The sequence below is a fragment of the Talpa europaea genome (genome assembly GCF_964194135.1).
Source record: "Talpa europaea genome assembly, chromosome: 2".
Taxonomy (NCBI): domain Eukaryota; kingdom Metazoa; phylum Chordata; class Mammalia; order Eulipotyphla; family Talpidae; genus Talpa; species Talpa europaea.
Genome location: NC_140068.1, coordinates 49,878,332 through 49,895,320, shown reverse-complemented (window position 1 = coordinate 49,895,320; position 16,989 = coordinate 49,878,332). Strand labels below are relative to the sequence as shown.

At 36.8% G+C, this 16,989-nt stretch overlaps 1 protein-coding gene across 5 annotated transcripts in view; it reads right to left on the bottom strand.

The window, feature by feature from the left end:
* USP45 (ubiquitin specific peptidase 45) overlaps window positions 1-16,989 on the bottom strand; it is a gene marked incomplete at its 5' end in the record, with an annotated part of 50,987 nt that overhangs the window by 27,860 nt on the left and 6,138 nt on the right. For all 5 annotated transcript variants that reach the window (XM_084227789.1, XM_084227791.1, XM_084227792.1 and 2 more), the window contains 2 exons: window positions 352-494; window positions 15,244-15,344. In XM_084227789.1, the coding sequence (XP_084083915.1) occupies window positions 352-494; window positions 15,244-15,344 (244 nt within the window). The remainder of the gene's footprint in view (window positions 1-351; window positions 495-15,243; window positions 15,345-16,989) is intronic.

Here is a 16,989-nt window from a genome sequence, read left to right as displayed (position 1 = left end):
AAAACAAAAGATACACCTGATTTTATAGGATAAATACGCTCTCAAAATTCAAATTTCATCTAGCATAGCAGAAAAGTTTAAGCGTTTAAAAATTTAATTGAGTACATCTTATATTCAATAAATGTCACAGCTACTGAGTTAGCCATGGTAAAATACAGGGAAGACCTTTCAGAAGCACTGTGGAAAAAGAAGGTAGATGAATGTATACAATGATGGCAAAAGATAGCCTAAAACAAAAAAAAAGAGCGAGAGAGAAAGGCATAGATAAACATTTAACAGTCTACAGGTCTATAAATAAATATAAATCAAAACAATCTTTTACATTTTACAAGGCTTTTTGAGTGCTCTTACCTGTAAGACTGCATTAAAAAAGCAAGTATTTCCCAGATTTGTAATTCCTTTCACAGATGTTACACTGCTGCCTTTTTTCCCCTTCTTTTTTTCACCTATTTCACATTTTTCTTCGCAAAGTTTAATGATTCGAGAAACTGCACCTAAGTTAGAGAACACATAACTGACATGAAAATTAAATATACATAATTTGAAATTAAATATTTTCCACCTGAATCAGTGTTCCTGGGTGGTAATAATACAAACACACCAAAAAATGCCTCTAACTTTGTATCTTACTGCAAAAGCAATTAATTATAATTCATTTTAACATGCATGTGTTCCATATCACATTCTGGAATAAATTCCTGATGAATTAAATATAAAAGAAAAAAAGAAAAAAGAAAAAAAGAAAAGATCCAGATCTTAGTTTCTAAACTGGTTTCTTAGTTTCTTTATTTCCAATAAAAGAAGTAAAGACTCCTTGAAGAAAATGCTGACACTAAGCCCGGGGCAGCACAGAGTCAAAATGAGCCTATAACATTTTTGATGTGCCAGAAAATAAGGAAGTACTCAAAGAAAGTAATGAGTATGTAAAAACACACAGGCACCATTTTGAATAAGTTCCCACTAGTCGAATCTGGGACACTTGAATAAGAAAATAAAGGACAATAAGAGATTATTACTCACTGAGCAAATGAGAATGAATCTGAATTAATAGCTTATAAAATGGAGGGAAAAGAGGGGAAACTCTTCCTTACAAGAGAATATAAACTAACAAACAGAATAAATGATGAAATTATAGAGGCTTTTTTGGGGCACTATTCTTGCAACTTTTATGTAAATTTGAAATTGTCAAAATAAAAAAATTTAAAAGATTAACAGAACAACATCATAATATAAAAAGTAAACTACCTAAGTATGTACATAGTTCATGCTTTATATAATAAATACATAGTTCATCCTTTATATAATAATCCAGATTTGAAAATTATGACAGTTCATGTTTAATAATACATTGAAAATGAAGGGGCCTCCTTGGTGGCACAAGGGGTAAGTGTCAGCACTATGAAGCTATCAGCAGCCACTGTGGCATGATTTCGATCCCCAGCCAGGGAGGTAACCCTTTCACCAACCCCCATCCCCTGTACCTCTGGTTTGCACCCCAGTTCCTGTATGCATAAATAAATCTTTAAAATATAACAATAATAAATTGAAAATGAGAAAAACTAACATTCATGAACTGACATTTAATAGCAGATTATGTTCTGATAAAAATCATTACAATTTGGAGTTTGATAAGAATTTCCCATGCTCACAAAGGTTTTAGTTTTAACTGGATGTTCTTTTAAATTCCTTTTTCAACCTTCAGATTTAATTCTTTACATTCATCTGATATAGTCATACTGCTGTGCACTGCTGATTAACTTTTAAAAGTCTGGTTGTCTATCTCAGCAAACACAGAAAATGTCTCTTAGTACTTACTACTGCTCTTTCTTCCAAAGGAGTATGATGTTGGGGAAAATATACATAATAATAATCCAACATAAATGAAAACTTACAAGATTATATCCAGCAGAATTTTATTTTATTTTTATAGGGGCATGTTTTTATTTGTTTGTTTTGTTTATACATGCACTGGGTACAGTCAGAGGCGCGGGAGGGTGAGAGAATTCACCAGAGCCAGAGCGGGGAGCAGAGCAGGCAGAAGGACCGAAGTACACTGCTGAGGGGAGCAGCGGGCAGCAGGAGAGGTCTGCGCGCCATGTGGGACCCTCCTCCAGTGGCCGGGGAGCAGCCGGGGATAGAACCGGCGCCGCGGACGCCGCGGGCAGCTTCGCAACCCAGCGCTCAACCACTGCGCCACCGGGGAGGCCCCTCCAGCAGAAATAAATACATTCACCTGCCTCCCACTCCCCATCATGCCTTCTTACAACAAAGGTGAAAGAAATGAACAGGGGGGAAGGTGACCCTGTTTTCAGGGACAAGAGCAGACAGCATACACCATACAGAGAAACTTTAATGTCAGGGACCACAGATATATATCATGCACATCCTTTTGGTTAAAGTAAGACATCCCCAGTGCTAGGTAGGGAACAGGCCAGCACCAACCTGGAGACACGCTGAGAGACGAGTTGTGAAGCAGGTTTGCAAGGCAAGACTCTGCTGCTCAGTGAGCAGCCCTCTTACTATTTATTAGCAGTAATAAACAAGCATGACTGATTATGTGACAACAGCAGAATGAGCAGGGTCCAGGGGAGACAACTTTATGGGGAGTGGAGGGAAGATGTTGGCCAAGCACACAGGGAGGACTTCCTGTTAGGGACTTGATGTAATTTCTGAGCTACTTCCAGACCACCTCAGACCATGGTCATACAATCAGTCAACAGCTGTCTAGGCATCCCAGCTGCCTCATGATGTGGGCCGTTATCTTAAGGCAGTCATGCAGGAGTGCCTTATCCAAACCCTGCATGCGCACGCCACACGCGCGCGCACACACGTACATAGAGGTCACGGGTGCAGAGCCCCAAGCAGTAGAAAGACCACATCCCAGCATCTGTTAACTTTTGCCAAAGAAAAAGCATGTAGATGTGGGGCTCCAGTACAATAAAGTGGAGCGACTAACACATTTTCTCACTGAATTTTCAAAAGGATATAAACGAGCTATTTGCAAAGTACCTGGCATGGTAAGACTATGTGTCTGCAAAACATCCCAGAAAGGACCCCCCCCTCCCCGCAATTGTTATTTGTGACAAAATCCATATCTTCATCATCTGTCCTTTATGTCCATTGTTTATCTGCTTTCATTTTTTTTCTCTTTATTCATTTTGGATAATTTTGTATTTTTCTTGTTTATCTCTTATTTATAATTAGATTTTCTAAATTGTTAGTATGCATTTTGTTTTTTATAGTAGTTTTGTGATTTTCATGATTTCTTGGCTTTTCATAACATGTGGAAACATTTCATATGAGGAAAATGAACTGGTAGTTTTTCAGGTGGTTTTTTTTTTTTTTTCATTAAACAAATAAATTGTATGAAAAATATTTTTCTTCCAAATCTGTAGACCTTTTCTCTTATCCTTTGAGGCAATATTTTTTATAACCCTATTACCTGTTTATCCCTTTATATCTATTTGCTTTATTCTTTAAAGTTTGCTGGTTGTTTTGGATGTCTGTTGTCCAGATACTGAAGAATCATTTTCAATTAATAACTCCAGAATCCTGAGTCAATGCAGAAAAGGACTAGCAAGATAGATCTCTTGTCCTTCAGATATGAAAAAAAGTTGTAAGAAATAAACCCCATGACAGAGCTCGGGGACAAAGGCCGGCACAATTAATGGAGCAGATCACTAAAATGCAGAGTCCAGGAACAGAGAAAAGGAAAAGCAGGAATAAGACAGTCAAGTTTCAAATCTGTAACTAGAATATAAAAGCAAATGAAAAAAGCCCATACGTCTTTAAGAAGTAGTACACAAACAAGAGAAACTGGATAAGATCCTGTTTGGTTTGTATGTAAGAGCCACCACTTAATTATATCTGAGATGCCAACTGAAGTCTAGCTTAGGCAGATTTCAGGCTCTAATCATAGCTGTTGCCATTTCACAGTTTCATGATGATTTTTAAGACATTTAAGAAGAAAGAATAATTAAAACCAAGCATTGCTCCATCTTTTTAGCAAGGGGGTTACACTGATTTTATATTTATAAAACACAGTCCCAAAAGATTAAGTAATTTGCCCAAGATCACAATGATTATCTTTTGATTGTAAATACTCTGTCATTTTATTGATGCTTATAAAATGTCATTTTATAGAATTGGCATATGCAAATTTTTTAAGATTTATTTATTTATGCATACAAGAACTGGGGTACAGGCCAGAGGTGTGGGGGTGTGAAAGGATTCACCAGAGACAGAGTGGGGAACAGAACAGGCAGACTGACTGAAATACACTGCCGAGGGGAGCAACGGACAAGTCAGGAGAGATCTGTTGTGCCATGTGGGTAGCTCCCTGCTTGGGAGTGGTTGGGGGACACAAACTAAATAGATTATATTTGCTATTAAGTAAATAAACTCCACCTGGAGAAATTCTTCCAGAAATAAATATTTTACTCTTATAAGAACAAATAGCACTTTAAAAACCAGAACATGTAGGGCCTCCCCAGTGGCGCAGTGGGTTGAGTGCAGCGCTATGAAGCTGTCCACAGCCTCTGCAGCATGGGTTCGATTCCAGGCCAGCCAGGGAGATTCCCACGTGGCGTGGCAGACCTCTCCTGTCGTGCCTGCTGCTCTCCTCAGCAGTGTATTTCAGTCATTCTGCCTGTTCTGCTCCCCACTCTGTCTCTGGTGAATTCTCTCACCCTCCCATGCTTCTGGCCTGTACCACAGTTCTTGTATAAAAATAAGTAATTCTTAAAAAGAAAAAAATAGAACATGCAGATCATTTATGTATCTGTGTATCACACTGATCCATCAGTTTTCAAAACATCTGGGATGGCATCCTAAAGTAAACAATGTTCATAAGACCATCTGGACAAAACTACAGGCAAAAAATAAGCATAAACATATGGAAAAACAGATTTTACCCTGCCCTTCAGCAGGAAGGAATGACAAATGTTGAACCTAGATGTAGCCACGCTTCACTGTGCGATGTTTTTCAGCACCACCTGGCTCTCCATGCACAGCCACCAAATATGGACAACACTGCCAGAAAGAACACATCCACAGGGCAATGGCAATAAAAATAGTTTATTTCATGGCTAAATAGCCACTTCACACAAGTGGCAAAGGTCTGTTGACTTTTACATATAAGTCTGGGAGCAAATACACAAAATGAATTAGGCTAGTGGACTTAAAAAGATCAGATAATCTAGAAAACATTTCCAACGAGCTATTTAAATTTTTATTTAAAGTATAAATTTGTCATTTTTTCCAGTAACACATTTATAAAATGTAGCAATTCAAATATAATTGATTTATCAAATGCCTGTTGTGTGTCTAGTACTATATGAACGACTAAGTGTATTTATACTTCACTGCTTACGAATTATGACGTATAAGGAGTGTATAAGGAGTTGCTATACAGTGAACAGCATGGTGATAGTAAACCTTAAATTCATGATAACATCTTAGTAAAATTTTTGGAAATTAAGCTAAAAAAACACTACCAACTATGAGTTTAAGATAACAATTTTTAATAAAAAGCAATTTATTACTTTTAATAGATAACTAGTTTTGGTTATTTTGTTTTTAGAGAAAACTAAGCTTTCTTGATGGGGTAGTGTAAAGACTTTAGATAATATTCACTTTAAGAACTTTTTCTTTATAAACATAAAACCAAATCCACTAAGAATTGAACTTCAAGATATTCTGAAATACAGTATAATTAAAAGGATAATGCTGCTACAGCAATAACAAAAAAGACAAATAATACAAAGTTTTGACTTATAATCATTTGTTTTGTTCTTCTCAAGTTTTACCCAAACCTATGAAATGCCCTTAATTAGAAAGAGAAATCACAGATTTTCTTTCACTGTTATTTTATTAAAAGTGATTGCCTTATCTCATCTTAGTTATATCTTTTATATTAACAACACAGTCATCAGATATTGCACTTACATAATAAAATAACAGACCACAAATGCAAAGAACAGCAAGAGAAAATTTGAGGTATTTTAGATAGAATTATTAATTTTTATCTCTATAGTTTACCTTTAAGTCTATAATCTGACTATGTAAAGTGCTGCTGTTTATTTGCGAAGACCTGATAAGTTCTGCACACACCTAAGGTCTTGAAAGACTGAAAACTGTTGAAGCAAAGCAAAACAAAAAGTTTTCAACTTGACGAAGACTATCTAAAGAGTCATCTTAAGTAACTCAAACTTTTGTATTGAAAGAATGACTCTAATTCAAACCCTGTGCTTATCTTTTTTTAAACCAAGTTTAAAGATACTAAATCATAAATATTAAAAAAAAAAAACCTACAGTACCAGAATATTTTAGGTGATAGCTTTATAGTCCTGGAGTATGGAAGACTTTCAAAGCATACTCTCAGACACTGAAAAAACATTACAGAGAAAGAATGACTGCTCAAGCAATAATGATATTGAAAATATCATTGTCTCCCAAAACCATAAGCAAAGTTATATATAGAAAAATGGGTATTCTTATTAACTGATACCTTTTGTATCTTTCTGGATACAAAAGTTTAACAATAATCAAATTTAAGACAGGCTAACAAATTGGCCAGAAATTCCAAAATATTTTACTTAGCAAAAATAAAAGAGCAAGTACACAGAGATACAGTTCTGCTTATCACAACAGAAAATTGGATTTGCTGCCAAGTAACAATAAATGGATGTCTGTTTTCTCAAAAATATAAATATCTTGAATATCAACCAAAAGGGGAACATTTCAAATTTCCCACAGGCAAAAGGGTAAGTAAACTTATTTTGCAGTTTGTTTATTTAAATAAAGTTTGAGAGCACCACCTTCTCTGATAATTGTTCCCACTGAAGCAATGATAGAATAACAGTTAGTGATAGAGAAGAGATACAAACCCAGGCAATGAAGCTTCAGAATCCAAACACTTAACCATTATGATCTATGTCTGTTATAATAATGGATAAGATTAATAAATGTAATCATTTAAGACATCAGTGAAACACTAGTAATGATATGAAAGGCTATTCATCTTACATAAAAGCTGGAAGTAATCAATTGTTGGAAGTCTTTGGTATATAAATTTATGTTTGTATTAAAGTTTATAGCAGCTCTTCTTAAGGATTCCTCAAGAGTTAAACCCTAATGCCTTAGTTACCCACTGTGTGCAATTAATGAACTTTGTATAGGGAGGGGCACTAGTTGTATGTCATCTTTGGGAGAACAGAAAAAATAATCACTCATATAATTTTCTGTGTTCCATAGTTCAGATGAGGAACCCTGCATTCAAGTTTCTACTGTTAAAGTTTTTTTTTTTTTAATGTTCAGTATCTTTTTGTCCCTAATCCCTTTTTACATGGAAATAACATTTTAAGTACTTATCTCTGAGAATGCAAGTTTCTGAGGAATATAACTGGTACTTAGTGGCAGAACAAAATGTACTACTTTATTTTTTAAAGATTTATTCCATTTATTTATGCATATAAGAGCTGGGGTTTAGGCCAGAGGTGTGTCACTCACCAGAGACAGAGTGGGGAGCAGAACAGGCAGATCCACTGAAATACACTGCTGAGGGGAGCAGTGGGAGAGGCAGGAGAGGTCTGCTGTGCCATGTAGATTAGCTCTCTGGCTGGCAGGGGATCAAATTCATGCTGTGGTGGCTGCTGATAGCTTCATAGTGTTGAGATTTAACCTCCTGCACCACTAGGGAGGCCCAAGTATTACTTTTCTTAAAAAAAAAAAGTTACTGTATTGCACTATATTCAAATTGATATTATAAAGGGACACAATATTATTTTCCTCAGATACAACATTTCAGATTGCAAATATATCATCTACTTTATTTCAAAAAGAAGACACAACAGGGCCTCCCTTGTGGCACAAGGGGTTAAGCACCGCACAATGAAACAATCCGCAGCCTCCGCAGCACCAGTTTGATCCATCCATACCCGGCCAGTGTATTTCTGTCAGTCTGCCTGTTCTGTTCCCCACTCTGTCTCTGGTGAATCCTCTCATCCCCCGCACCTCTGGCCTGTACCTCGGCTCTTGTTTGTATAAATAAATAAATCGTAAAAAAAAAAAAAAAAGACACAACAAACTTAAACATAATAAACCCAAAAGAACAAATATAGCCCATGTCTTTTTACATTAGGAACATAGGAATTAAGGAACATTTAGGAATAAAATATTTTATGCTCTCTCTAGTCTCACTGAAAAGTCCCACTAGTATTAAAACTATGGGCCAAATTTATTGGTCTAGAAAAGAATGGAGTGTTAAATCATCCATCTAGTTCACAAAATGTCAACCAATATTCAATGATATCATTTCACCAGGAATTTTGCATTCAATAGTGTTTGTAGAATACTTATGTGACATTTACAAGACTATCAAAGTGATCAATCTCATAAGCCTTTCAGGTAATATTGGTCCACTATTTAATAACACATATTTCTGGTGGGTCTCATAAGAAAGTTCTCCTGCCCTTTTTCAATCTTGAGTTAGTTGGTGATTTTATTTGTTTTTAGTTTTCTGATGTATGTTTGAGGTGGAGAGTGTGGAGAGATGATTTTTTTTTTTTTAAGCAAATCCTAGCATCAGATGTGAAATCCACACAGCTGTAAGCATTCTTCTGGGAATCTGCACTGAGGTTCCCTCAATTGCTTAATGCAATTACCTAAACCAGTCATGTAGGATTGATGTAATTTGCCTATTTCTAGAGCTGAAAAGTTTAATCTTTAAAGAATGAATAAAAAGGAAAAGTATGATGCCTCACTACTCCTTTACCTTGGAACCAAATAACAGTTACTTCACCTGTATATTCTCAAAATTCCTCTAACTCCTAGTTAACCATTAGCCTGAGAAATCTTTCCATAGTTATATAATAAACCGATATTGCCAAATGAATGGGTAGATACACATATAAAAGCTTTCCTATTTATCACCATAACACAGTCAAGTGATCTTTCTAAAATACAAAACTGATCTTCCACTTCTCTGCTTATAATCTGTTCATTGGTTCCTCACTGCCTACAGGATAAACTCTGAAGGCACAAGGCCCTTATATCTAGCCTCACCTCTCACCATCTCCTACATCACAAAACTTAACCTCATAGTTTATAGACTCCCCTGAACATATCAAACTCCCTAATAATGAGCTATTTCTTTTGCCTAAAATACATGTCCAGCCCCCACTGCCTAGGTAATTTTTAGATATCCTTCAGCTCATGGTTTAGAAGGCTTTTTAAATAAAAATTTCCTGGTTCCTCCAGTCTAAACTAGATACTGCTACAAAGTCTTCTCATAGTGCCTTGTACTTGCTCCATCACAGACTATTTTAACATGCAATTATAACTGATTTGTCAATATCCCTCAATGTAACAAAAGATCTATAATGGCAGGAACTGAGAAATAGATCTGTCTTATTTTCTATTGTACCTCCCGTATCTAGCACAGTGTTTGGCCCAAGGTAGAAATGCAAATATATTAAAAGACCAAATGAATAAAATAACTTTGACATTAATATTCAGTAGGTTTTTGATGAAAATGCAAAATTTATCTACTTCCTCAGTAAAAACTGGTCATGTGCTTATTCAGTTCAATTCATAATCATTTACAGCCTGGTTATGTGAGAATCAAAAAGAATATAAGCCAGGGTATGATGCTCAAAGAACAAACAGGTTTATAAATAAGACACGTATGCATGTGAAGAAATACCACAAAACCAAGTGTTAGATTCTAAAGTATGCTGCACAGAAGAAGGATAAGATAAAAGACTGGGAAAGTATCCAAAGTAGCATTTGAACTGAGTTTTAGGGCAAATAAGGCTGAAAACAGAAATGTGCCAATTCAGCAGTTCTGGAAGATGCTCCAAAGATCCTACCCAGCCTCCTTTCACAGATCCTTAATGTCGAAGATATTTTCATAATAAGCCTAAGATGCTATTTGTTTTTCTTACTTTAATTCATTCTCAATTATACAAGGCAGTTTTCCAGAGGGTACACACAGAGTAATCCCACAAGAGACTGAATGCAGAAGTAATCATGAGAATCCAGCTATTTCTAATAAGTCAGGCATAAAGAGATTTGTAAAAATGTAAAATGATGCCACTTATTAAGTTTGTGTTGTTTGGGAAAACAGTTATAACTCCTAAAAATATGTTATTTCTGGGCCTCCCCTTTGGCACAGCGGTTTGAGCGCAGCGCGGTGAAGCCATCTGCAGCCTCTGCAGCGCCGGTTTGATTCCTGGCCGGCCAGGGAGATTCCCACATGGCATGGCAGACCTCTCCTGTCTCGCCCGCTGCCCCCCTCAGCAGTGTATTTCGGTCGTCTGCCTGTTCTGCTCCCTGCTCTGTCTCTGGTGAATCCTCTCACCCTCCCGTGCCTCTGGCCTGTATCCCAGCTCTTGTATAGAAATAATTAATTCTTAAAAAAAAAGTTATTAACATGTTAACATGGCATGGATTTATTACTATTTTTAGTAATTAATAAATATTTTAATTTTAATTTCTAATATGACAAATAGTCATAGATATAACCTACCTTTTAAGTCCTTACTAAGTTTTTATGACTCTAAAGGGATACTGAGGCCAAAAGTTGGGCTTCACTGAGTTAGCTGTTTTTAGAAATGGATAGAGCATCAGCCTAGATTCTCCATGTAGAGAAGCTGAATTGGATGTATTTGAAATGAAATTAGATCAGACACTGCATAATTTTAAAACATGTTTTAGGTATAAGTAACAGGCTTTTCTCTCAGTAAAGTTATTTTCACTCAGGTAAAAATATGAAAAGAATCAGGTAAAAATATAAAAAGAATATTTTTACCATTCTTATCCTCTCAACCAAACAATATACACCATTTTGTATTCTTTTTGATTAACCACCTATGTATTTTCTTCATAATTATTTAAATGCATAATTGTATCCAGCATTCTTATAAGCCTCAATAGCAACTTTAAGTATTTTATAAAAATATACTAAGTCTCAAGCAAGAAACTTGCCAGAGAATCTTATTTTAAATCAAACTTGCCTGAGAGATGCTGTAGCTTCAAATGCAAAGAAAGTGACATTTTCCCCAAGAACTGCTGGAAACCTTGAATTCTGAATTGTTTCTCCCTCACGTTAAAGGCACTACACTCTCTCAAACTACCTCAAGAAACTGTTTTCCACTATTCCAGGTGCTACTTATGCCTCAACAAATGCAATTAAGGCTCAGATTGGTGCTTCCCACCACCTGAAATGTTTTCTTCTCTCATTTCTACCTATCCAAAGTTCATCCTTATTTAAAAGTCAGCTTGAAAGCCAGTTCATCCATAATTCCTTTAAGAGTTCCTTTCATTTCAGTATTACATCACTCTTTGAATATTTGAAGGACTTTTTAAAAATTCACTCAAAATACAAGTTCATTTTGTTTATATTATTTTTTTACCTCACACATTCCTTTTTAATTAAACTGCTTTAGAAAAGGAACTATCTTGCCAAACTCTATTCCCTGAAGCAACATGGGACAGAGGTAGAAAGGGTTGAGAAAAATGAAGTTCAGACAAAGTATAATCTCCCCAAGGTAACACAGTTAATGACTGAAAGAGTCAAATTTAAGAAGAGGCGATCCCAACACACCCCCCAACTAAAAGTCCATATTCTTTTTACTGTATCCTTCCATGATTCCTACTTCACATACTTTGCTAAACTATTCAAGAAATCTACAAAACAGACTGGAATTAGATTGACTTTCAATGAGTCTCTAAGGTAAAAGATTCAGAGAAAATAATTTCCGCAATTACATTTTTGTCACCCTTGACATCACATCTCTACAATTCTTTTTATTATAGCCACTAAAACAAATTTAATGTGCAGTTTTCAGGAGAGCATTAACATCAACATCAGTCCCTGAAGTATTACATGCCTACCATCACCTCTACATTTCCTGGTTCTTTATTTTAGCAGAATCAGTCTGTGACAGAGTAAGATTTCAACAAATGCTTACTGAATAAGCAAATGAATTAGTGACAAAATTGGTCATTTCTTCTATTGTCTAGGGATGAGAGTTTACCTCATCTAGTTTCTCATCCAATTTTTACACCATTATTGTCTCAGAACAATGGCTGACAAAAACAATTCTGAATTAAGAAAATATTTAAGAAATATACGGAACATATAGATGAAATTTTACATAGACTTTTAGTTCAATTCTGCTTCAAAGGTATCTGAAAATTATCATATCCACTCACCTAGATACTTAATCAAAATCCTGAGATTTGTACTTGAATTCTCCCACTTGCTCCCCCCATTACACTGAATCCACTCACTTTCCACCAATGCCTCTACTAATCTTTCACCAGCCCTCTCTAAATAACCTCCTTTAACCTTCTTAGTAAACTCCCCACCTCCACTCTTAACACTGAAATGTCTATTCTTCATATAGCAAAGTCATTTCTACTTTTAAAAGATGAAATGACTGCTATTTCACTCCTTGCAACACTTTAATAGTTTCCATTATACTTCCAACAAAACAGGAAAATTTTACCATGGAATTCCGTATGTAACAGTGTAATCCCCAGAGAAAGGTAAGGTTGCAGGTTCCCTGCCTTACCCTACGGAAGGGTGGAGCTGGGCAAGGAGGAGAAGCTAGAAAAGACTGGGAGATGGACCTGGGAGAGAAGAACAAGAAGGAGGGAGATGAAAAGACCTGGAGTAGGCACATGGAGCGGAGAGACATGTAAAGAAGGTGTTTGCTTCTCAGCCTTGGACTTGCACCGGGGAGTGGGGGACATGGAAGGAGACAGAGACAGGGGTGAGAGACCTGTGGGGAGGCTGACTATGGCTTGACCTGTATTTTGATCTAATTCTTTTCCTTCTGGACGTGCCTGGTCCCTTCTGCCCCTTTCCTATGGGTCTCCAGCAGAAGGTGCCTTAGACTTGATGCAAGTGCTGGGCCACAAGTGGGCTTGCTTTGGGCCAACCCTGTTTGGTTGGGCATTTACCCATGAGGGAATAGGTAACGTTGGGTGTTTAATTGGAAACGATATTAACAATATTCTTTCTCTTCTCTCTGTTGCACACTAATTGCATTAAAGCTCTTTTCTACTGGAAGTCTTAGGCATTAAGAATATGCTTTGTCTTTATGTGGCAGATGGCACAATCCATTTAGAGCAAGCAGGCTTGGGGGTCCTTCGGTTCCCCTCACTCTGCGCACTAACCCAGTATCCTTTATGACCTGAGCAGTCATGCCGTCACTTCATCTCATTCTTCTCTTCCAGCAAACCACATTCCAGTTATACTGATCCTTCTTGACCACTGTGATCACTAGATTATTACCTAGCACTGCAATCTGTTTCTTTCCTTTATAGCACAGAAGTTACTACATATTTAATTATTTTTTTTAATAGAGGCACGTTTTTATTTATTTGTTTATTTGTTTGTTTGTTTGTTTATACATGCACTGGGTACAGTCAGGAGCGCGGGAGGGTGAGAGAATTCACCAGAGCCAGAGCAGGGAGCAGAGCAGGCAGAAGGACCGAAGTACACTGCTGAGGGAAGCAGCGGGCGGCAGGAGAGGTCTGCGCGCCATGTGGGACCCTCCTCCGGTGGCCGGGATCGAACCAGTGCTGCAGAGGCCGCGGGCAGCTTCGCAACCCAGCACTCAACTGCTGCGCCACCGGGGAGGCCCATATTTAATTATTTTTTGTCTGTCTCTTCCAATAAACCCCCAAACAACAAGCTAAAACTGCTTTTGTTTTACCACAGCATGTGACAATGAAAAATTTTGAATGAAGAAACTGCTTCCTTATTTACTCCTAATTCATATGAACATGTATTATAAATTGCTTATAGGACAGATAAAAAAGTATAAAATTAACAAAGAATGTAAAGTATATTAGTATTACATAACAAAGAATTTGGCTGCCCTTTGTCCCAGGTTCCTGAGATGGGCCTTTTGAATTTTTGGATTCCCAGAGTGACAGGACTGTCTTTTATATTCATAATGGTGCCATCAGACCACATTTATAGTTATATTAACAAAGTAAGAAATCGTGGACCCCTATAATATGACACTAATGAGATGATTCAAGATGGAGCTAGCCTTCCTGGGTGACCAACTATGTGATTAGAAGGATGGGATACTGGAGATTGAGCTAAATCATGTAGCCAAAGTTTCAATCAGTCATATCTATATAAGAAATGCCAATAAAAAACTCTGGACACTCAAGCTGGGTAAGCATCTGCAGTAACAAGGCTGTGTGTAGCACGAAGCACTAGCCTGTTGGGAAGGTAATACAGCCTAACTCCACAGGAAGGAGATACAGGAGCTTCATGTTTGGTACATCTCATCTTAGGCATCTCGCCTTTCAGCTAGTCCTGATTTGTATATTTTCTTTTTCTGTAGTCAAACTATAAGTACAACACTTTCCTGTTTCCTGAGTCATTCTAGCAAATTACTGAACCTGAGATGGTAGTTAGAAGCCGGAATTTGTAGCCAGTTGGTCAGAAATGCGTGGCTTGAGAATCCCTAAATACAGACTGGTATCTGAAGTAAGGACTTATACTTTTTTAATTATTATTAAAGTAACACTAGTTTACATAGTTGTTTGTGTATTACAAGTGTAAGATCTCCCCCCTTTGGGGTTGTTACACATCACACCCACCACCAAGTCACCCATAGTCCACCACCACAATCCATTGTGCTCCCTCCCCACCAGGCTCGTGATCCCCACCCCTCCCAAACACTGAGCCCTTAATCTGTAAGGTTAGCCTAACGCCAAATAATGTTAGAACTGCACTATGAATATAATTATGAATAAATAATAGATATCACTTCATAAAAATGTGTGAGACAATACGCAAGCATTTTATATCCATTATTTCTAAATCATTAGAAAATATGATCTCTAAGCCTCAGAACAAACCCACAGGGTAGAATTACAATTCTAATTTTGTAAGTAAGAAAACTAAGGCATAAAAGTCACATGGACGTTAAGTACTTAGGTGGAATCTAAATTCAAACTCAGTACTATTTGATTCAAAAGCCAATGATCTAAAAAGTCACTATCCTTTCCAGTATCTCATATTGATAAATAAATACAAGATAACACGACAAGACTGCTACCACAGGATGTGTGGCACTTGTAACATTCTCAACTACTCAAATAATAGACTAAGAGGTCACAATAAAATTTACGGTACTCTTAATGAACTCTTTTATGAAATATAAAATATCATACTTTAATACAAATTTCTTTAACAGATGCTTAACTTACTTGTTTGTGTTTTAGAAATATGCTTCTGGAGAAAATCAACTATCTGAACCAAAACCTTCTTATTACAATGTGTTGATAATTTTTCATCACACTCATAACACCTGAAAAAAAAAATTGAGAAAAATGTTATAAAAATATCTTCAATAATTCTGTACATCAGGTAATAAAATTCGTACATATCCACCAATATGTGGGGCAAGTCATAGGTTGAGGCACCAGGTAAGTCTAGAGAAATAAGCAGGGGTAAGTTCATACAGTCTAATCATTCAAATTAAAGTTTTGGTAGTTTATCCTAAGTGTAATGGCATGTGATGAGGGGATTTTAGGTGGGGAAATCATATAATCCAATTTTCTTTTTTTTTTTTTTTTGGTTGTCTTTGTGGTATGTTGTGGCAATATATTTGTTTTTTTTTTAATATTAAATTTTATTTTTATATTCCCCATACAATTGCAAATGCCCCATTCTGACCCCAATCCTTCCCCTCCCGCCCCCCACCCCCCAAAAAGTGTCTCTGGTTCATAGTTTTCTGTTGATTTTGATTTTCACTTTCTTATATTCATTTTCCTGGTCCCTTATTTAAGTTCTCTAGATTCCTGCTATGAGTGAGACCATCCGGTATTTTTCTTTTTCTTTTTGGCTTATTTCGCTGAGCATGATCCCTTCCAGCGCCATCCATGTTGCTGCAAATTGCATGTGTTTATCTTTTTTGAATGCTGAGTAATATTCCATGGTATATATGTACCACATCTTCTTGATCCAGTCATCTATTTTTGGGCATTTGGGCTGTTTCCAAAGCTTAGCTATTGTAAACAGTGCTGCTATAAACATAGGGGTGCAGGTGCTCTTTGGAATTGATGTTTCTGTGTCCTTTGGGTAAATACCTAGGAGTGGAATTACTGGATCATATGGAAGCCCTATGTTTAGTAGGTCCAGAAATCTCCACACAGCTCTCCATAGTGGTTGGACCAGTTTGCACTCCCACCAACAGTGCAGAAGAGTTCCTTTTTCTCCACACCCTCGCCAACATTTGTTGTTGCTAGTTTTTTTAATATGTGCCATTCTCACTGGTGTGAGATGGTATCTCATGCTAGTTTTGATTTGCATTTCCCTGATTACAAGTGATGTTGAACATTTTTTCATATGTCTGTTGGCCATTTGCATTTCCTCTTCAGAGAAGTTTCTTTTTAGCTCTTCTGCCCATTTTTTGACTGGACATATAATCCAATTTTCATCTTTAAAACATCACTCTAAAAAAAAATCATTCTGATAAATGTCAGACTGAGTGGCATCAGGAATAGAAACAGATCATGGGAAAAGCAGCGGGTGTGGAGCGAAATATAGATTTATTTATTTTCAAGTAGAAGCAGTAATAAACTAGAGAAAAAGATAAGGAACGTAAAAATAATTGCCAGGGGAAGGGAAATGAACTGAGGGTATGTCAGTGATTCCCACTGAGGCAATTTTGCCCCTGCAGGGGATGTCTAGCAATGTTTTAAGACATTTTCAGTTGTCCCACTTGTAGAGTTGCTACTTGCATCCAGTGGGTAGAGGCCAGGGTTGCTGCTAAACATCTACAATGTACAAGACGGTCTCCTCGAAGAATTATCAGCCCAAATAACAATAGTTTTGAGGTTGAGAAATCCTGGCCTGTATGAAATAAGATTTGCCCTGAGCAAATGTTTAAAGCTGGGCAATGGGTATAGAGGAATTCATTATGCTATTTTTCTACTTTTATTATAAGGCTA